General features: G+C 39.2%; 3 protein-coding genes across 3 annotated transcripts; 2 read left to right on the top strand and 1 right to left on the bottom strand.

Moving 5' to 3' along the window:
- Positions 1-1,749: 1,749 nt before the first annotated feature.
- Positions 1,750-3,056, bottom strand: LOC133739543 (uncharacterized). Its single transcript, XM_062167327.1, has one exon. It carries the CDS (start codon positions 2,731-2,733, stop codon positions 2,035-2,037), a length of 699 nt encoding a protein of 232 aa, XP_062023311.1. The 5' UTR covers positions 2,734-3,056; the 3' UTR covers positions 1,750-2,034.
- A 5,081-nt stretch (positions 3,057-8,137) lies between these two features.
- Positions 8,138-13,415, top strand: LOC133736495 (synaptotagmin-2-like). Its single transcript, XM_062164003.1, has 12 exons — positions 8,138-8,510; positions 8,748-8,846; positions 8,943-8,993; positions 9,077-9,200; positions 9,480-9,598; positions 9,758-9,859; positions 10,205-10,279; positions 10,661-10,737; positions 10,819-11,065; positions 11,723-12,073; positions 12,613-12,747; positions 13,000-13,415. The coding sequence occupies exons 1-12, from the start codon at positions 8,400-8,402 to the stop codon at positions 13,126-13,128; spliced, it is 1,620 nt and encodes a 539-aa protein (XP_062019987.1). The 5' UTR covers positions 8,138-8,399; the 3' UTR covers positions 13,129-13,415.
- Positions 13,416-16,970: 3,555 nt separating this feature from the next.
- On the top strand, positions 16,971-20,655 carry LOC133736101 (receptor protein kinase CLAVATA1). The gene is made up of 2 exons (XM_062163537.1): positions 16,971-19,782; positions 20,057-20,655. Exons 1-2 carry the CDS (start codon positions 17,211-17,213, stop codon positions 20,407-20,409), a joined length of 2,925 nt encoding a protein of 974 aa, XP_062019521.1. The 5' UTR covers positions 16,971-17,210; the 3' UTR covers positions 20,410-20,655.
- The last annotated feature ends 2,156 nt before the right edge of the window (positions 20,656-22,811 follow it).

Genomic DNA, 22,811 nt, shown 5'->3' with positions numbered 1-22,811 from the left:
CTTCCCCCATCAGCAGAGTTGGAAAAGAACTTGCCTTTGGTCTAAGCCGACAAAGGAGACGCCGCCGCAAAAACACTACCCGCTTCAAAGTCTGAAGCCGCACACCTTCCGCCCAAAGACGCCGATTTGCTCTGATTGAAAAACTAATCCTCCTCCGCAAGCCTGCGTCGACCTCAAACTCAGCCTGAAAAAAAAAAAAAAACGAAACGGGACTCATTTCCGGCCAACTCACCACCGTCTCGCTCGAGATCGAAGTTTCGTCCTCCCTTGAGAGCACTCTGTTGCAGATCGGAGCCAAGAGACGCCGTCGCACTGCTCATGAAACCTAGGTTTAGGTTTCGGTTTCGCTCCGACTTTTCAAGAGCCTTCAAAAGTACACAATCATGATGTGTACGTTCTTCAAAATAGGTTGTATGAGATGTGAATCACTCATGCACAGTGGCGGATCCATGATTCAAATTTTGGGTGGACTTGAACTTCTTAATAAATAAAAAAAATTAAAAAAAAAAATTATTGTTAAAAATCCCGATGGTGTGAAAGAATTTTATTAATTGAAAAAAAAATACACATAGTCCGGGGGCACATAGTAATTGTTTGAGTATGTAAACCAAAGTTATAGAAATTTTGCATAAAACCAGCTTGTAATTATGTATTTCCTAGTACTAAGCGGTGTCAATATCTACTGGCAAATTGGCAATCAAGTCAAATAAGACTATAAGAAAACCTTTTCACCAAATTGGTAATTGTAGTTTCCTAGTAGTCTAGCACTAAGCATGATGTTATGTAATTATGCAACAATGAACTGGTCAAATTAAGGTCAAAACTTCCATCAAATTATGCCACATGCGAATTGATATGGGACGAATCGATCTTAGCCTGCCAAACTAGCTTCGAGTTCATATTTCATTTGAAAATTCAATTAGAGAAACTAGCTGTGTTAACCTCCAAAAAAACATACCAAAACACAAAGAGGGTATCAGATTAAAAAAAAAAAAGGAAACAATCACAAAACCAATATATAAGTAGAAATCTAGAAGATCAGCCCATAGAGCCATAGGCATTAAATTTTGGGCTTCTGGCGTTGAAATTCGTTGGTGAATTACTGGCGTTCTTTCCTGACGGCATGGAGCAGAAACTCAGAGTCTAGCACATATAGCACGAAAACCCAGTTGGGATTTTAGGAGGTGCGATTGAATTCAAAAACCCTTAATCATATCCTAAAGTTTGCCCCAAATTGAACTTATTGAATTGAACATAATTGAAATACATACTTATAATTATAATTTCAAGTGTTCAACGATTGTATTTGAGTCTGGAATTGAGGTCTTTTTGAAAGAAGAAGAGAAGAATGACGAAGAGATGGATGGACCGAGTCTGAGAGAATGTGAGAAGAGTTCGACTTCGGTCTTCGTCTTCAGTAGGGCTTGACGATTTGAGGAAGCCAACATACATTTACAAAAAGAAAAGAAAAAAAGAAGCATATATATAGATTTTTTTTTTTTAGCTCAAAATTCGTGGGTGCCCGAGTCCCCCCCACCCCACCCATGTACCTAGATCCGCCGGTGCTCATGCACTACTTTCCTCTTATATTAAATGAAGGGAAAGTGCTGGCTAAAATGAAAAGAACTTGTTTGCGGCCATGCCTGGAAAATTTCAAACTATTAAGTATTAATCGGTATTTATTTGGGTAGTAGAAATAGCGTATCAGAGGAAATTAAGTAGTGCAACCTGCAAGAATAAACTACAAGATTTATAAGTAAATAACAGTTGATATTAATTCTTGGTGACCAACAAAAGAAAGAAAAGTGATAAAGAAGAATCCTTGGGCATTCTCCTAACTCCTAAATACATGCTGCATTTTGTTGTGCACCCCAATCAAAAACCCAGGTGGTGATCACAAATTTGCCAAGCATGAGAGGGATTCAAATGTAAATCATCAGATACCCTCTTCCCTGATGCCTTTATTTACATAAACAAACCAACATATATGGCCACCAATCCCTTATACTTATATAAAGAACAATTTTCAGCCGTTCACCGGAGACGTAGAAGACGGCATAGATTGTCCGTTGCTCCGGCATCAACTCCCACAGCTTCTGCCTTGCATCGCCTCGGCGGTTTCAGAGAAAACCTCGGCAGGGGCAAGCTACTCGGAGGTGGTGCGAGAGTGAAAATGGAACTTGAAAAATTGTCCTTGTGTTCTCCAACTCCAACACTACCAATAAGAGTAGTCTTACCCGATGAAGATGACAACACCTTAGTGACATCTCTAGGGAGATCATTTGGATCGGGTCCCAAACGGGTGGTGGAAGCAATGATGAAGCAGTCTGCAGGCATGGAATTAATGTCTTCCTTCTTGGATTGTTTCGACTTTGGCTTCTTTGGAGTCAGGGATTGGCTTCTGGCGTTGTTGGTCTTTCTGGCGGTGGGAGGGCGGGAGAGGCTTCGAGTACGAGATGGGAGAGACTGGTGTAGTGGTTTTGAAACCGGCAGAGGAAGCAGAGGCGGTTGCTGCTGTGGTTGAAGAAACTGTTGCTGCATATAATGATTGAAGAGGGAGGGGTTAAAGGAGGAGAATGAGGGAGGAGGATGAGCATGAGGAGCCTGCAAGAGACCTCCATGGAAGTTCATACTTGGAGCAACATTTTCAGAGGAAGGGAAGCTTCTTCTTGCCATCATCATTCTAATTTGCTTGCAGGAAGACATCGACCGGTCTAAAGCAACAGCCTCCATAGCTAGCTAGGTTTGTGTTTCAAATCTAAAAACAAAGAGCTAGTTGGTAACAGAAACGAAGAAGATCGAGAAATCTCAGCAGCTTAATTCACAAAAACAAAAATTTGAACAAGGAAGAGATCGAGATGATAAGCAAAATATACACCTATATAACCAAAATTCCAAATTAAGCTAAAGATAGAGATGACTTATAAATTAATTTTCTGGTCCAGGAAGGATCTCAGAAACCCTGATTATTCCAAAGGGTTGAACTAAAAGTTAAGGGGATTGGATATTAGCTAGCTTTGTGTAACCTTCTTGGAGGTTGCGGTTTAGCTCTTCACCTCCAGCCTCCTTTTATAGAAACAAAGGCTCTCTAACGGCTATTTTATTCATTTTTATTTTTCTAATTTTATATTTATAATTCTATTAAGAGAAGTTTTAAATACACACCCCTAATTACTTAAATACACACCCCTAATTAATTAATTTGCGGCTATTATGTTTTAAATTTTATTTTTATAATCTTATTAAATTAATTAAATAAGATTTTGGTGTATTTGACAGACAACCGTTGCAGACGGCTACCCCTTAGTCCAGACCAGAAATCCACTGTAGGGCGGCAACCGCCAATTCGGTTTCGGCCGTTGGATGGCGCCATTTGAAAGAGCCGTTGGGGAGATTTGGACCGTCGATATCCTCCTCGGGCTCCCCGTAGTTGGTCTGGTCTAGATGGGGACTCCTAGAATCAGAGCCACACACGTATCTGTTTGGTGGGTCCCACCACCTCGTCTTATAATCCTATGACCTCACGTGCAGGGCAGGGCAGGGAAGGGAGAGGATGGGGCTATATTTTACACGTGGCCTCGTTTTTAGCCACTGGCTGCCTTTAAAGATCTCCAAATCTGCGAGCGAGGATAAGACGGGAGCGAGCTCATGTAAGCTTATATATGGTGAGGGCTTGACATGCAGAATTCTCTGCATGGGACCATTAGATCCGTTGATCATAATCAGACGGCTACTGCCTACTGCCTACTGCTGAAGCTCACAGGTTACGTCATTATTGGACTGTTAGCTAGGTTCTATATATATACAGATTCAACTGCAACCACCGAAAGGTGTTTCGGCTTTGGTTTAATTTGTTTGTGGCTGTTTCTCAAATGGCGACTCGAAATGTCAAATTCTCGTGTTTATAAAGAATGAGCTGCCATGCACTACCACACGAAAGTCTGGTATATATTTTCCAGTACGTAGGTATAGAAAATGAGGTTAGGAAAGGATCCGGATCCGTTCTATATACGTATGATCGAGTTCTTTCGGAGGAAGATTCTAACTTGTAAAACCACGTCTTTGACTTTATCTGGTTCTGATATGAAGTAGTTTTGTTATTACTGCATGGCTTTTCTCTGATTCAAACGGTTCAATCTCAGAAGGAGTAGGTTAATACAGAGAAATGTGGTGATGAAAGATGAAAGATGAAACAACAGTGCCATTACTCGAGTGGGGGAAATGAATAAGTGTAACCTTCCTTTAGCGAACAGAATGTGCAGAAGACAAATGTGTGGTCTCCATATCCACATGATTTTACTTGAAGTTTCTTTGATTTCTTCCACCAAAGAAAAGTTTCTTTGAGTTCATTACATCTCGACCTACCGTGCATTCACAATTGTCATCATTTTCATTTGCAAGTGAGCATTATTTTCATGGACCATGAAATTTAATTAATGTAGTTATTTATAGATAGAATACTAGATCGAGATTAGTTTGTGGTAATATTATTTGTAGATTAAGGACTTTAAAACATGCATATAGTAGCTAAATAGCTTTTAATTTATTTAGCTAGCTTGTTACAGGAAAGATTGGCGAATCTCAATCTGATTCTCTACCCTCCTCACAACTCGAGTTAATGTACTCACCCTCCTCACAACTCGAGTTAATGTACCCTAAGGGCTTCAAATCTCCTAACTATACATTCAGTGTGCGTAGTTCTAAGCTGTTAAATGTCTCACGTTTTGGTATATTGATAATGACGCTAACCAACACCACCGACCACTGAATAAAAAATTAAGAATTAATCAACAACCCTCTCGTTCTTTGGGTGTCGCAAAATATATTAATACGAACGAGTAGCCTAGCTAAGTTAAAGCTACTGATTCATTATATAATGTACATTTGGTTTAGATTTTAAACGGCCTTTCTTTAAATCATTGTGTCTATAATATTAACTTAGTGGTATTACCATTGTCACCTTGTATGATTCATGACGATGGCTCACATGCCCTTTGCGTAGATATTATCAAATTGATCGATGTAAAGAAAAGGCATAACAATAAAGTAAAGTATATTGTTGCTCACTCATGACATAAAGGCCATCAACTACATCGCCAAACAAATAAATAGGTCGGTTTCTTAAAAGAATGGTCAACTCAATTAATAAAGTGTTCTAACTTCCTTTTGAGATTGGATCCAGATCATGGCATTCCTTCCCTTCGGCTCTTGCAATCGCATAGCGTTATTTTCCCTGTTAAAGGTATTTCTCCAACTATTTTGTTAGAGATTCAATATTCGATTCGCTACATCTCAGCAGAACTCATCAACCTTTCCTTTCTTCTAGTTCAATGAGAGGCAGACTTATTGATGTAAACATTCTAAACACGTCGAAAGATTATGAGTTTCTTGGTTATAGTAGTATATAGTTAACCTTTAGCTATATCCAACTAATTGATTCGTTTACTTGTGAGTTTATTGTTAATTATGTCTTTAATTATCTATATCATTTCACTTGAAGAACTTCGACACCATTAAAGTAGTGAATTTGAGTGGGAAAACTTGAGGGTAAACTCTAACAAACATCCAACGTGACCTCTTGAGCGAGGGATGATCTAAGATGAATATTTTCAGCGATCGGATTGCATGAAAAGGGGCTGGACATCCAGTTGGATTATATCATAAGTTTTCGAGCAACTATTCTAAATATTGAAAACATCATCAATCAGTTTAGCATGCAGTGTTCAGAAGCCGATATCTGTATCGCAGAGTGAATGTAAGAAACCCAAAACGAAGTAGTAAATACGTCACTCATCATAATTCGAGCAATAATTCGTCAAGTATATCACTTTTCGTTGTGGCGTGAAGTTTCCCATTTCCCATGCACAAACCTAAGGTTATCATGGTGTCAAACTGTCAATCCTTAATTTGGGCCGTCTTGGTCCACTCATTACTATTCACAACGAGCCCAAGTCTGCTATTGGACAACATTCTCTAGTTGGGCTCGCTGTTAGAGAATCCACCGAGATTTCTAGATGGGCCTAAGCATCACCAATTCTGAACCCTCCTCAATAGCTTCCAAAATTGGATCATGTGCTGTTTTTTTATCCGCGCTTGTTGCCCACTATGGAGGTTGACCTCTTTTGTCCCTCAAAGTTGTGACACCCCTGATCCTTCTTTCTAATAATATCGATGTGTAACGCAAAACATTACCACAAAAAAAATGCAATAAGCTTTCTTTGTATAAGTATTTATGGATCGTGCGGAGATTCCCTCACGACGTCCTAACCAACATTCATGGTAGATTTTTTTAAAATTTTTTTTTTTTATAAGATAAACCTAGATATTTTTTTGATACAGATCATATATAATTGATGGAGCTGGCTAGAAAGGATGTGGCACAGACAGCACAGGGGTCTTGACGTTGATGCGCTTGTGATTTGTAAAGTTGGTTTGGATTTTTGGCCCCCGCAATATTACACCCCAAAACAGTTGTAGTTGTTTGACGGGTTTGGGGATTAGAGCCGTATGATAGACGTTGCGATCAAAAGCGACAGTGGATTGGGGAGGTAAATTTCCAATTAATATCAATATTCCGTGTCCGTTTTGAAGAAAGACTTCTACCACGATCTGATGTTTGTTATGAGCATGTGCCATGTGGTCATACATTTACGTGTGTTTCTTTTCTTGCCCATCCCTAATTTTGTGCAATTAGAAATTAGATTGTCATATATTCGTTGTTTATGATGATCTGATTGACTTATGTGGCATTGTCTTGATTGTAATCAATTTATTTTATCTTATTACTATGTATTTTTATCTCTTGCAGGCACTTGTTCGTGTCTTAACAATTGAAATCACAGACATGTGATAGTCTGAAATCACACGATAATTTTTTTTAGATGAAAGTGAAGTTTTATTCACATGAAATACAAGAACATAGGATATAAGTACGAGTGATGACAGTCCAAAACCTAATATGAAAGCCAAAAAATAAAATCGCACTCACTACTAACTAGCTGCGTTATCTGTAACCTTTAAAAAAATACATACATATAATCAAAAATTGAAAGAAGTGGGAAAAAGTCTTATTTTCTTCTCAAACCTAATCTAAGAGTGACCTCATTACAATCTGGCTAGAATAAAACTCAGTAAGATAAAACTCTGAATCGAGGAAAGAGCACCACAATAATTCCTCAAATGATGATAATAAAAATAAGGATTAAATTCAGTTTACCCCTCTGAGGTTTGGAGGTAATTTCATGTTAGTCTCTGTTCTCTCAATTTAATCAGTTTACCCCTCGAGCTTTTCAATTTTCCTCAACCGTGTCCATTCCGTCCAATTTGGACGTTAAGTTTGACAAAAAAACTCACTTTAAGGGCTAAAATTGTCATTTCAAGGAAAAAAAAGACAATGACAAAAAAAAAATTTCTTTTTTTTTTTTTTTGTCATGGTTTTTTTTTTTAAATGAGAGAGAATTAAAAAAAAAAAAACCATGACCAACCAAAAAAAATTTCTTCTTCTTCAATGAGAGATAAATAATATAAAAAAACCATGACAAATTTTTTTTTTTTTTTTTTTTGGTCATGGTGTTTTTTTCTTCCTTGAAATGACAATTTTAGCCCTTAAAGTGAGCTTTTTTGTCAAACTTAAGGTCCAAATTGTACGGAATGGACACGGTTGAGGAAAATTAAAAAGCTCGAGGAGTAAACTGATTAAATTGAGAGGACATAGACTAACATAAAATTACCCCCAAATCTCAGGGGGATAAACTGAATTTAATCCTAAAAATAATGTTGTAAAATTGAGCGGACAGAAAAAAGAAAAAAAAGGAAAATAGCTGTGTAACTGTTAGTCGGCAGCGTAAAAGAGGATAGCAAAAGGTCAGAAAATCATAAAGAAGAATCAAGAATGAATCCAAAAACCCAAAATAGAAAACCAATCATTATCCTCCCTATTTGATATTTGAATTAACTCAATTTATTATACTTCCCGTAACGCTGTAACACAATATGAGGTAACCGGAAATCGGGTCCCCCAGTATTTAGTAGTTAAGAAATAGTCTCGGATATTTGAAAATAAAAAGAAATAGTCTCGGAAATTTCAAAGCGGACAAAATGAGAGAGAGAGAGAGACGTTACCGACAGTAGCGACGATACCCCACCCACGCCAGCCGTTAGTGTTGTGTGGATCAAGTGGTCGTTGAACATAAAAGCTTCGCTCGGCGCTCGCCACCAAGAATAAATGCATCTTTCTTTTCATTATAATCTTCAAACCCACTCCTACTGTTAACCCTTTTATTCTTTGGCCACACGAAGAAGAATGTGATTTGTTGCGGTTTCCTTTTCTTAAAGATTCAGGTGCTACTCCATTTTTATTTTTTTGGGTATTCTCTTGGTGGTTTGAAGGCAGATTAGAGATGGGTATTCTGAGTTCTATACTGGGTTTTTGTGGTTTTGGAATTGGAACTTCAATTGGACTTGTGATCGGGTATTACATGTTCATCTACTTCCAGCCTACTGATGTTAAGGTTGGTTTTCTCTCTCTCTCTCTCTTTCTTTCTTTCTTTCTGAGTTTTTCAATTTCCTTGTGTTCTTCGTCGCTGATTTTGCACTTGTTATTTGGTCCAGTTATACAGTTGTAGCATAATGTATTTGCTAGTTGTAAAATTATGCACCAACGGGAAGAAAATTTAGACTAGGCTCGTATATGAAACTCTAATTAGCAAGTTGCATTTCTAATTGCTGATGTATGTATGTATATCCAGCATCCTCTGATTCGTCCTATGGTTGAGCAAGATTCGGAAACGTTGCAACGGATGCTTTCGGAGATCCCCTTGTGGGTTAAAAACCCAGACTATGATCGTGTATGTGAATTTTAGATTTAACGTATGTGTAATCTATGTTTAACTTGTAATACCTGGTTATAACAAGGGGGTGATAATGATTTTGTTTCTGTGTAGCTTGACTGGCTTAACAAATTTGTTGAGATTATGTGGCCTTATCTGGACAAGGTATGTGTGCATACCAATCAATGTTCTTTGGTTGACTCCCCTCAGTCTCTCTTATGCTTTTGTACTGGTTCGATTTCTATCAGGCAATTTGCAAGACTGCAAAGACCATAGCAAAGCCCATTATTGCTGAGCAAATTCCAAAATATAAAATCGACTCTGTTGATTTTGAAGTACTTACATTGGGCACCCTACCACCAACTTTTCAAGGTTTGGTTGATCCTTCTCAGTCTCTTAGAGTCTCTTCTGCTCTGCTCTCTCTAGCGTGCGCATACAGACAAACACACACCATCACATACAAAACTATACAATTGTTCTCATTTATATGCTTCTTCTCCCTTTCTCTGTTTTTTTTTTTCTGTTGATTTAAAGAATGTATACCAGATGTATATGCCTTAATCATGTGTGATTGTTTTACTTTGTTTTGTTCTCTCCTGCTCTGAAATTCTATTGTGTTCGAGTACTCATTTTTGGTTTCACATGTGCCAGGAATGAAAGTTTATGTCACTGGTGAGAAGGAATTAATTATGGAACTATCCTTGAAGTGGGCAGGAAATCCTAACATTACTGTTGCAGCTAAAGCATTTGGGTTGAAAGCCACAGTTCAGGTGCTTGCCTGTGTGTGAAAGCATAAGAAATTAGTATCTTTTATGCACGTACACACACCCACACACGTACAGCATAATACTTATGGGCAAAGTAAGGAGGAGAGATTGTTTGCTGAATTAAAGGTTTGAATGGAGCACTAATTCTTTGGAGTGTTTCAGGTGGTTGACTTGCAAGTGTTTGCGTCCCCACGTATCACCCTGAAGCCTCTGGTTCCGACCTTTCCTTGTTTTTCAAAAATCTTTGTTTCTCTTATGGAGAAGGTAATGATTCCAGTTTCATACTTTTAACATACTTGATTGTTGAACAGCAGCAAAGTTAGTTATTCGTGAGAGATTTCATATGTTTATAGACCTACATATGCAGCATTCTTGGGAGTCAACAATGTGTAATTTAAGATTGGAACTAATATCATGAGTAACCTCATTTCAATTTGGTAGACTTAATTCTTAAGAGATCTATGCTGGGATTCGTTGTCCAAGATCCTACACCTTAGAGAAACTCCAGAGTTATCATTTTGTTGTGGTATCTGTAATATGGCATTCCTTACTACCATTATGTTTTTTGTTTTTCTTTCCCTTCTCAACAATTTCATTATGATTGTGCAGCCACATGTTGACTTCGGACTAAAACTCCTTGGAGCAGATGCAATGGCTATTCCAGGCCTGTATAGGTTTGTGCAGGTTGCACTTCTAACTTTGGATTAAATTTGTTCTTACATGATGTATGTCCATGATTATATATATATATATATATATATATATATATATATATATATATATATATATATATATTGCGATGTACTTGCTGTCAGTATCTTCACTGTTTCTGTAAGCTTTATATAGAATGTAAGATGCATTTATAGTTTTTGTCATGTCCTAGTAATCATATATATGTATGATATTTTGCGATGTACTTACTGTCAGTATCTTCACTGTTTCTGTAAGCTTTATATAGAATGTAAGATGCATTTATAGTTTTTGTCATGGCACATTATTTCCAGCTTCATTTTGTTGTTGCAGCTTCCTCACTTCTGTTATTGAAATTATGTTTTATTCCCTCAGGAGCTTATTAAGGATCAAGTGGCAAATATGTACCTATGGCCCAAATACCTAGAAGTAACTATCATGGATCCCAAACTGTAAGTGGGTTTTCCTGTTTCATTTCAAGTAATTGTCTCCACCCTTTGTGACTTGATATCAATTTTGTTTGATTCTGCCAGTGCCATGAGGAAACCCGTTGGGATTCTCACTGTAAAGGTTCTGAAGGCCACAAAACTCAAAAAGAAAGATTTAATGGGAGGAGCAGATCCTTATGTAAAACTCAAGCTGACTGAGGACAAGCTTCCTTCAAAGAAAACAACAGTGAAACACAAAACTTTGAACCCTGAATGGAATGAGGAATTTCATTTGTCTGTTAGAGACCCTGAAACTCAAGCATTGGAATTTATGATTTATGATTGGGAAAAGGTATGGTTCTTTATTTCCACATCTCAAAGAAAGTAGATATAGTTTTCCATTAAGCCTCTTTTTGTTTGGTGCATTTTTGGTACTTTTCTACCTCTAATTGATTTTTTGAGAAACATAATTAGAAATTGAAAAGCAGTATTTTCATCTCTCCTATATCTATATATATATATATATATATATATATATAACTTTGCTCAGGTGCGGATATCCGCACCTAAGAAAAAAGGTACGGATTTCCAGTTTTGACCCACTTTTCGATCATATTTTCACATCTTAACCGTTCAGTTTTTAGGTCTTAATGTATAGATCACCTCTGCAAAATTTCAGTCAAATTGGTGATCGTTAAGGCATCGAAAACTGCAATTTACACGAACGAACCGAATCTGCCGAACCGGAACCGTTCGTGTACATTGTTGTAAATTGCAGTTTTGAATGCCTTAACGATCACCAATTTGGCTGAAATTTTGCAGAGGTGATCTATACATTAGGACCTAAAAACTGAACGGTTAAGATGTGAAAATATGATCGAAATGTGGGTCAAAACCTAAAATCCGTACCTAAGAAAAACTGCGGACGTCTGCAGTGGAGAAGCGCTATATATATATATATATATATTTATTTATTTATTAATTATAATGTAGTCTTTATTTTACTTAGGTTGGCCGACACGATAAGATGGGTATAAATGTTATTCCCTTGAGCGAACTTACTCCTGATGAGTCTAAAGTTATGACTCCTGACATACTGAAAAACATGGACCCAAATGATGCTCAAAATGAGAAGTCGCGTGGACAGCTTGTTCTGGAACTGCTCTATAAACCCTTCAAGGAGGATGAGATGCCTGAAGATAAGGAAGATTCAAATGAGGTACAGAAGGCTCCTGAAGGAACTCCTGCAAGTGGTGGTCTGCTTGTAGTACACATCCATGAAGCTGAAGATTTGGAAGGAAAGCACCACACTAATCCACATGTGCGATTACTATTCAAAGGGGAGGAGAGAAGAACCAAGGTATATTAATATGTCTTTTGTTGATGTCCCTCTGTCATTGGTCTTTTGTTTGCACTTACTGTGTGTTAAAGAAGCATAGAGAAGAATGGAGGCCTAATGTCACATTTCACGTGTCAATAATCCTTGTAAAACTTAATTTTTGTACGAATAGCAGAGAAACCCCATTTTAAACTAGTTTTACGGCCTATAACCATAATCATAGAGCTTATTTTCTATGAAGAAGACCAGTAAGTCAGTAACCATCTTCAGTGCATATATCAGTTGACTGTTGCATTCAAAGTTAGTAGCTTGCATATGAGTCAAAATTGTAAAATGCATTCCCTGTGTATCTGAAGATGCATGTGTATATACTATATTGAAGTTCTCAGGAAGTTGCTCATAAACTGCTGTTTGCAAGTTTGGAAACGTAGGGTTTCCAACTATGATGCTGATGCAACATGAAGAGCTGGAATGCTATTCATTTATTTGATTTCACAGTTTCAAAGTTTACTTGCTATGGTAGTTTGTATGTTAACTGACAACATTTGGAATTGTCTCAGCATTTCAAGAAAAATCGGGACCCAAGATTTAACGAGGAGTTTCAGTTTATGTTAGAAGAACCACCTAAAGCTCATGATAGGCTTCATGTTGAGGTAGTCAGCACCTCCTCGAGGATGGGCCTGCTGCATCCCAAGGTACAGATTGCAACTGCCATAAGGATTGCTTCAACTCTTTTTTTTATTTTTGGACAAAAGATTGCTTCATCCCTTAAGCCTGCAAACATTCAACTTGTCCAGAATCTAGACTTGTGTTTATATACAACCACTAAAAAAATTGAAATCATGTCTGATAATTTGAACTTAAAACAAAAGGAGTTTGCTGCTCCAAAATTGGAATTTTAAAAGTAATGCATTAGACTCTGATTCTGATGCTTTTACTTCAATCAGGAAAATCTTGGATATGTGGATATAAATCTAGCGGATGTTGTTAGCAATAGAAGAATCAATGAGAAGCACAATCTGATCGACTCGAAGAATGGACGGATTCAAATCGAGCTGCAGTGGCGAACATCCTGAGGGTATTGCAGCAAACGTTGGATAGAGAAGGAAAACAGTCCGAGTTTTCTAGGTTTGTAATGAATGTAGGTTTCACACGAAGTTGTTTGCTTTAGGGTCAAATTGGTTTCTTATTGTTAATATATGATTCCAGGCTCAATACATTTTGTACCTAGTTGGAAGAAGAATTGTTCTGTGAGTTTATATTCTTGTTCAGATCATGCCCTTTAGTACCTTTACCATTGTTTCTGTGAATCGTCACACCACTATTTGAAATGGATTTATTCAAATTACTATGTTTACTTGAACTATGGATTTGTAATGGCAAATTTCTTGTTTAAGATCAACTGGCTTTTTTACCCTTCAGACCAGAGAAGAAAAGAAAAGGCTTTCAGTGAATGTGAACTTCGGCTAACTTGTACACATAGAGAGTCTCTATCTGATTGAACACTGGAATATTTCGTCATAATGGAAATCTTGAACAAGCTGATATCCCTTTATTTCAAGGACGGTGGCAAATCACCATCCCTCCATCCATCAATTGTCTATCTATACTGGCGATTCTTTCCTGACTCCCTAGGTAAATGTAAAATGTAGCAAAAGTCCAAAGGTCATAGGCTTTTACCAAAACAAGTTTCTATGTAGGCCATCAATGCTTCACTCCTTCACCTATCTCTAGGCTGAGGGCCTAGAACCTCCTGACGAAGAAACGAATCAGGATCATGTCAAAAACTTAAAAGAAAACACGATTAAGGCTCAGGGATTTGCTCAAGGGTTTAGGGTTTAGAGCAAAGACTTAACGATTTATTCTCGATACATAAATAACAGAAAAAAAAAAAAAAAAATTAGCTACCGCATTTTAATCACCAAAATTTTTTCTTTTTTTTCAAAAATTAACTGAACTATGAACGTGTTTCCCGTGAAATCGTGAATGTCTATGACATCACTGTTCTCAATGAACATGGGAAGAAAGAGAGAAAGATTTAGGCCAATTTTCACCAAGAAGAGACAAAATTTGAAGTTTCGTTATAGCTAAGCCAAGCAAGCAAGCAAGCATGTGTGTTTGTTACTTTGTTTGTATGGGATGGACCTGTATTCAACTTAAACACGCGCCTGACCCAGAATTACTGAGTCTGTTTGCAAAACGAGTCCTTTGTCCTTTCACCCTTTAACCTTTCAGACTTTAGCCAGTAGTGGTACACTAAACATCAACTTGTTTCAGCAGCAGGACTACTAGTACATAATAAGAAGATGAAGATGGTCCTCTGCCTTAAATGTCGAGAGTGCTGGTGGGGTTTGCTTCTAGCACAACCAACCATTCTTCCGAACTTTTGGTTCCAAACCAACCATGATTTGAAGCATTCCGATTGGAGAATCCGGTTAGAATTAAGTTAGATCAGGAGGTAGATCTCCTCTAATATAACTAATAATTAAGCGTAACCACGAATTACAAAAAAGAGCCGCAATGCCATTGAGGCTTTGTACCCAGTTACGTGCTACTAGAAGTTGACGAAAACAAAGCTTTAGAATTTGTACTTAGAACTAACGCAAAACGAATATTAGACTAAAATAATCATCAGCCACTTAAACATTACTACGTCCTAGTCTTACCAGGTACGAAGCTCTTTCCTTCTGAAATACCTAAAAGGTCTCTATTTTTTTTTTGTATGGAATAATTGGCATTGTTGCTATAGAAACAATCATCTTTATTCTCTCAATCACTCACTTAGATATTCGCCTAATTCAGAATTCACCCACTAACGCATGCTTTGGAGAATATGAATCTGTTCTGGACCTAGTGGAATACTAAAACTTGGAGCAAATACTAGTGAGAATCAATACCTCTATCTTTGTCAAATTATCCAACCACTTCAATTTCCCCATCGACATAAACACCGTCGCATTCATTCAGCCACTTGCACCAAGAACGCCTTTGAATTTTGGCATAAAAATCTCAAAAGAGGTACATATCCTCCATTAAAGCCAGCTTTCTTACAAAGTTCTCCCGACAACATATATTTGTTAAAGCAAAGTCTATTGTCTACAGGAGGAAAAAAAAAAAAAATTATATAATGAAAAAGAGACGCACAATGATCATATACCGTATCTTACTATCGTAATAAATAGACTGACAATATATATTAATAGACTAATTTAGCCTAATTTCGAATCTAACTGTAATGAGGAGTAAATCTACATTCGATGTATCTATATGGGAGAGGTAAAGAGAAGATGAGAAGAGATTTCGAAGATCAGATGAGAGAGAAGGTGTTGAGTTTGTCACTTCGAGAGAACTTTGGGTAAGATTGAAAAGAAGAAACTATTGAAGTATCTGCAAGCCATTGGATCTAGTCATAACCACGTGTTGCAGCTTAGATAGGTTAGGAGAGAGATGATCCTCTCCCTATCTATATATGTTATTATGTTAGAATGGGGTGAAATTTTTCGAGAAATGAAGGTGATGGTTATGTAATTAGTTAATTACAGATGTTAGATTGAGTAGGGTCGCGACTGGGGACCGAAGACTGAAGGATCCAGATTGGTGAAACAAATTGAGGCAGAGATGAAAGACAGAAGGGCAAAGAGTGGACTTTTTAGCTCAAGGCCAAATGGAGTCAGTGGAAAACTTTTGACCGTCTGGGAAAAGACGCAGACAGTCTTTACTCTTATCTGGGCCCACCGTAGCTCCGAGCCAAAGCAAGCCCATTCCATAATGAAGATCAGTTCTCCTCAGAAAGGGGGAAGCATCCACATCGGCGTTCGTTTAATCATTTTCTTCACACTGGCTTAAGACAAAATTGCATTTATATCGATCTAGTCCAAAAGGCTAGCTGGGAAATTGAAGATGCCTCACTAGATCTACCTTTCTATTTTTCTGATAGATTTTGAATATATCAAACTCTGAATATAGTAGGATGAAACTCAAACAACCAAAAAGTGTTTATTCAAAGAACTAAATGAACAGACACTCATTTGATCTTAATTATAAAAATTATGTGAGAGACAAAATTATATACAATAAGAATACATTTCGGTTTGATTTTTTTTCGAAATGAGAGTTAAACAAAAACTACATTTGAAATATAAGTACCCTATCCAAATCAAAATGACAGGAAATCTTGGGCAAAACAATAACAATGTAACCAACGTGAGTTGTTCAGTCGGTATAGAGGCATGCTTATAGTTGAACTTCAATTCAAGTTCGACCCCCGCTGTCAACAGTTATGCGTTGGGTTGCGTAATATGTAAATCTTATGTGGAAATCTATATCTGGAGTTGTTGAGACAGGTGCGTGCTACACGTTATTCCTTCGAGATCGAGATTTTAAGTCTGCTTTGGCGCAGAGGTGTAGAATAGTTTTCCTCTCTCTAAATTTTTTCAAGAATTAAATAAAATAAAAAAAACGTAATAATCAGTCCAAAATTTAGTGATTTGCCACCCCATTTTTGAAGATATGGAAAACGAAGCTTGTGTACCTACACATGTGAAATCTAACTAGGATAACAGCGAGAGCTATATATCAAGGAGAAATTACCACGTCAATTCCAACTGGTGGAGCTGACAGGTGAGAGCAGCGGAGAAGAGACAGCTCTGCCACTGCTACGAACACATTATCACGCCGTCAGAAACACCACCCTATACTCACGAGCCCGGAGACTACATCCCCACCCCCTAACTCCGTCACTATTAACGTGGACTCTCCCCCTGGATTTGGACTAATTCACATGTAACAGTAACAACCATGCAAATTAATTAACCATCCGTTTTAAAGCACCGTGAAATGGTACCGTCGGACTGGGACCCACTCCCAAACTGCCCGGTCTTATTTTTTCAGACCCTATAGCCAGCAGCTAGCTAGCTAGCTAGCTTTGGATGACTTGAAGGACATGAAAGGAAACTTGAAATGAGATATGAGTCTCTCTCTCTTTTTCCCACTCTCTGCTGGTTGGATTCTCCTCGCAGACGACTCTGCTTCTTTACTTCTTATTATACCTAAACTAAAAGCCTATTCCACTCACTGGAGCATATATTAATACCAGTACGTACTTCAATCTGAAGAATCAATCATACAGAAGAGTTGAAGAAGACAACCGTACACAGCTATGGTAATGTCTCCCATTATTCTTCACATTATTCTCATCTTCCTCCTCTGCTCCACTTGTTGCGGAAGCGGAAATGGTGATCTTGAAGCACTGCTGAAGCTCAAGGCCTCCATGATTGGTCCCAAAGGTTCCGGCCTTCAAGATTGGAAAACGACGTCGTTGATGTCTCCCTCGGCGCACTGTCTATTTACTGGGGTTACATGCGACGGCGAATTCCGAGTAGTGGCTCTCAACGTGTCGGGTCTGCCTCTGTTCGGAAAGGTTGCGCCGGAGATTGGGCTTCTCACTAAGCTCGTGAACCTCACAATCGCCGACAACAACTTCACCGGGAAGCTTCCGGCGGAGATTGGCAATCTGACGGCTCTGAGGCACTTGAACATTTCTAACAACTTGTTCGTCGGAAAGTTCCCCGGAGAAATCACGCGGCGGATGACGGAGCTGGAGGTCATCGACGCCTACAACAACAACTTCAATGGCCCACTTCCCGTCGAGCTCATCAGTCTCAAAAATCTCAAATATCTTCATCTGGGCGGGAACTACTTCACAGGCCCGATTCCCGACAATTACTCCGAGATTCAGAGCTTGGAGTATTTGGGCCTCAACGGAATCGGCCTCAATGGAAAGTTTCCGGCCAGTCTGTCACGTTTGAAGAATCTCAAGGAAATGTACGTCGGCTATTACAATACTTACGACGGCGGAATTCCTCCGGAGTTGGGATCGTTGAGTTCGTTACGGATTCTGGACATGGCTAGCTGTAATCTCACCGGCACCATTCCCACAAGCCTAAGTAATTTGAAGCATTTGATCTCTCTGTTTCTTCAAATTAACCAACTCACTGGTTCCATACCTCCCCAACTCTCTGCCCTGCCCAGCCTCATGTCTCTGGATCTTTCCATAAACTCGCTCACCGGAGAGATACCAGCGTCGTTCTCGGAACTGAAGAACATTACGCTCATCAATCTGTACAAGAACAATCTCTATGGCCCCATTCCCAAATTCGTTGGTGACTTTACTCATCTCGAGGTGCTTCAGGTGTGGGAGAACAACTTTACTTACGAGCTGCCGGAGAATCTCGGCCGCAGTGGGAGGCTTAAAGATCTCGACGTCACCGGAAACCACTTCACCGGGCTGATTCCTCGGGATTTGTGCAAGGGAGGGATGTTGAGGACGCTGATACTGATGGATAATCACTTCTTTGGCCCCATTCCTGAAGAGTTAGGCCAGTGCAAGTCGCTCATCAAGATCAGAATGGTGAAGAACACACTCACGGGGACTATTCCGGCAGGGATGTTTAGTTTACCTAATGTGAATATCATTGAGCTCAATGATAATTACTTGTCTGGCCAACTTCCGGCGCAAATGTCAGCAGGCTCACTCGGAATCCTAGGACTTTCTGGGAATCAAATTTCCGGCGAAATCCCACCGGCTATTGGAAATCTGAAGAATCTGCAGACAATTTCTCTGGAAATGAACAAATTCTCCGGTGAAATTCCAATGGAAATCTTCAATCTGAAATTATTGGCCAAGATCAACATCAGCGCCAACAACTTGAGCAATAGAATTCCGGACACAATTTCTCAATGCTCCTCCCTAAGTTTTGCTGATCTTAGTAGAAACAACTTGGTTGGGGAAATTCCAAAGGGGATTGCAAAGCTGAAGGTTCTGAGCATTCTCAATTTCTCTCGAAACCATCTAACCGGTCCAGTTCCTCCTCAAATTCGCAACATGGCTGCTCTCACAACTCTTGATCTCTCCGATAACAATCTCAGCGGCAAACTCCCAACCGGCGGTCAATTTCTGGTGTTCAGCAACTCATCCTTTGCCGGAAACCCCTTACTCTGTTTACCACGCAGTGTTTCCTGCCCGACTGTTCGAGCCCACAAAGCATTCGGTACCTCCAGGGTGGCTCTTATCATAATCGGACTCTCTACCTTTCTGCTATTCCTACTGATCACAGTGTACAAAATGAGAAGGACGAAATTTCAGAAATCCATGACTTGGAAGCTGACGGCCTTTCAACGGCTCGATTTCAGAGCAGAGGAGGTGCTGGAGTGTTTGAAGGATGAAAACATCATTGGCAAAGGGGGTGCCGGAGTCGTCTACCGCGGCTCCATGCCGGACGGCGTTGACGTGGCAATCAAACGGCTGGTCGGGCGTGGAACCGGACGGAACGATCACGGATTTTCTGCCGAGATAAAAACGTTAGGACGAATCCGGCACCGAAATATTGTTAGGCTGTTGGGGTTCGTGTCTAACAAGGACACGAATTTGTTGCTATACGAGTACATGCCTAACGGAAGCTTGGGGGAGGTGCTGCATGGGTCAAAGGGAGGACATTTGCAGTGGGACAGGAGGTACAGGATCGCCATGGAAGCTGCCAAGGGGTTGTGCTATCTCCACCACGACTGTTCGCCTCTGATTATTCACAGGGATGTCAAGTCCAATAACATCTTGCTCGACTCCGACTTTGAGGCCCATGTTGCTGATTTTGGGCTCGCTAAGTTCCTTCAAGACGCCGGAGTTTCCGAGTGCATGTCTTCTATTGCTGGCTCCTATGGTTACATTGCCCCAGGTACTTTTGACATCTCCTTCATCTTCTAGGGTTTATGAGGTTTTGGGTTTAAAATGAAAATACACGTTTCTCTGTTTTTGGGCTATTAGAAAATGCATTCTTTCAATTTTGATGACTAAATGAACGGGAAAGTTCCAGCCTCCATTTTTGCTAACAATTTTAATCAAAACTTGGTACATGAAGTTACTGTTTGACTATAGATTCAATTGATTCAATCTGATATGCACGACACTAACTTCGAATGTCATTTAAACTGGGTGTGATGAAACAACAGAGTATGCATACACATTGAAAGTGGACGAGAAAAGCGATGTGTACAGCTTTGGTGTGGTTCTGCTAGAGCTAGTTGTCGGGAGGAAACCAGTTGGGGAATTCGGCGATGGAGTGGACATTGTAAGGTGGGTGAGGAAGACTACATCGGAGCTCTCTCAGCCGTCGGATGCAGCAGCAGTGCTGGCGGTGGTGGATCACAGGCTCAGTGAATACCCCCTTGCAGGGGTCATACACCTGTTCAAGATTGCAATGATGTGCGTCGAGGATGATAGCTCGGCAAGACCAACAATGAGGGAAGTGGTCCACATGCTCACTAATCCTCCGCGCTCTGCTCCAAACCTACTCAACCTTTAGATACACTGGCACGCTCTTCCTCTGCGATATTTTTGAGTAAATAAGAAGTCCTGCATAAAGTAAAATAATTTTGTGCTAAGAGAATGTTGCTTTCCTGCTTTTCGTTGAGATTGACTCTGTTCACTTGTAAATTGCTGGTTTCTGTGTTAACGATGTATTAGAAATGTTTGCTTCCATAGGTCCTCTGTTTCCATGTATCATAGATTGTTGTTATGTTATAGACGTGCAATGAAAATCAGGTTACTACCGAACCGACTCAACCGAGGAAAAATTGAGAGGAGCACTGGTGATTGATTTTGTGACGTTAAACCTGTGAAGTTGTATATTAATAATGGCATTGTTAAGTATATGTAGAGGAGCACTGGTGATTGATTTTGTGACGTTAACCTGTGAAGTTGTATATTAATAATGGCATTGTCAAGTATTCTACATATAGTTTGTTCCGTATTCTACAATAGATTCATGAAATCACACGACTAGCATTGAAATGTAACCATCTTTTTTCAATAAAAGAAATATTGTTTTAGAGAAATGGGAATTGAGATAAAATTGCTGTGTATTCTTTAAGATAATAGGGACCCCTCTTTATATAGAGGATTACAATACATAGAATCTGAATTGTACAAAGAAATATAATCATACAATGAATGGATATCTCTAAGATATTATCTGAGATTATCTCTAATTAAAATCATATTACCACTTTGATCACACTGTCCTCAGATTGAACCAGTTCACTTTGATCTTGAGGAGAGTTTGTTGTTGCTGATTATCTTTGGTGTTGTCACTTTTGATGTAGCATTGCTTCATTTGTTCAAAACAAACAGCATTATCCTAAATGCTCGCAGGCTCATCTGTGGTAGATTTCAAACCACAATTTTTCGAACATGCGTAATTATGGATCCAATCCATAAACATTCACGAACCAGTTCGTGAAGAGCAATGATCTCTACATTGTTCGAAGATATAGCGACTAGGGTCTGTTCTGTAGACCTCCAAGATATCATGGTCTTTACCCATGGTGAACACTTAACCAGTTTGGAAATGACCTTTGTGTGGGTCAGAGAGATACCCAACATCAACAAAACCTTCCAAAACGCTTATCGTTTTGGGATGGGGATAGTGGACGCAGGCCAGTGTTGGCGGCGTTCCTAGTGTGTGATGGGTCCGAATCCATCATCTCTCTGTAGGGATAAAGCATGCCCCTATCAGTCGTACATCTCTAGTATCGAAAGATATCTTTTTCCACCAATCCAATGGTATCGCGTTGGCGCACAGCTATACCTAGCTAATAAGTTCACAACATATGAGATGTCCGGTCTTGTGCATTAAGCTAAGTACAATAATGCGCATATTGTACTTAAGTAGGGCACTTCTGCCTCTAGCACATCCTCGTCATCATCCTTCGGACAAAGAGGATCATTTTCAGGATCAAGACTACAGACGATCATGGGGGTGCTTGAAGTTTTAACCTTGTCAAAATGCCTAAGCACCTATCAACATGATGCTCAAGTTTCAAACCCAGACATAATTGTGTTCTCCCAAAATCCTTAATCTCAAAATCGGATTTCAAGTGTTCAGCGGTTTCCTTTAACTCTTTAAGGGCTTCCAATGAAGATCATGTCAAACATAAACCGCTATAGAATCAGAAACTTGTTATGGAAACACGCGGGCATATCCCTTCCCAATCAAATAGTCACTTTAGTGAGCGTTTCAATATTATTGCAAACGCGCTCCGTGGTCTAGAGCTACTTGACTTGGATAAATGAAATCCACCATGAACCTTCATGTATATTCCGTATCTAGATCCCCATAGAGATACGTGATGACCACATTCGTAAGCTGCATGATTAGTTATTTGGAAACTACCAAACTGACAGGATAGTGGAGTGCAATGACATCCATTACGAGAGAATATATCTCATCGTAGTCGATTCCAGGGCGTTTTGTGAGAAGCTTTGCGCCATAAGGCGAGATTCCATCTCTTTTTCTCATCACGCTTTCTAACGAAAACTCATTAGTCAACAGGTTTTATGTCAGGAGGTGTTGGCATCACTGGCTCAAAAACCTTCCTCTTCGTTAGAGAATCCAACTCAACTTGGATCGCATCTTTCCATTTAGGCCAGATTTCTCTACGTTGGCATTCATGTATCAACGGAGCGTGGTTCGATGTCATCAGACTCAACAAACTTATGCGCAACGAAATGCGTGACTACATCATCAATTATGATAGAGTTTCTATCCCACGTCTCATGTACACTAGTGTAATTTTCTATCCCACGTCTCATGTACACTAGTGTAATTTTCATAGAACTCTATATTCTCAGGAATAGGTTCTGACATCGAGGCGTCCCCCAACGATAACCATAATCCAGAAGATTCTCATGAGACGGATTTGAGTC

Source organism: Rosa rugosa, chromosome 3 (assembly GCF_958449725.1).
Source record: "Rosa rugosa chromosome 3, drRosRugo1.1, whole genome shotgun sequence".
NCBI classification, from domain to species: domain Eukaryota; kingdom Viridiplantae; phylum Streptophyta; class Magnoliopsida; order Rosales; family Rosaceae; genus Rosa; species Rosa rugosa.
This window is presented reverse-complemented; position numbering and strand designations above follow the sequence as displayed.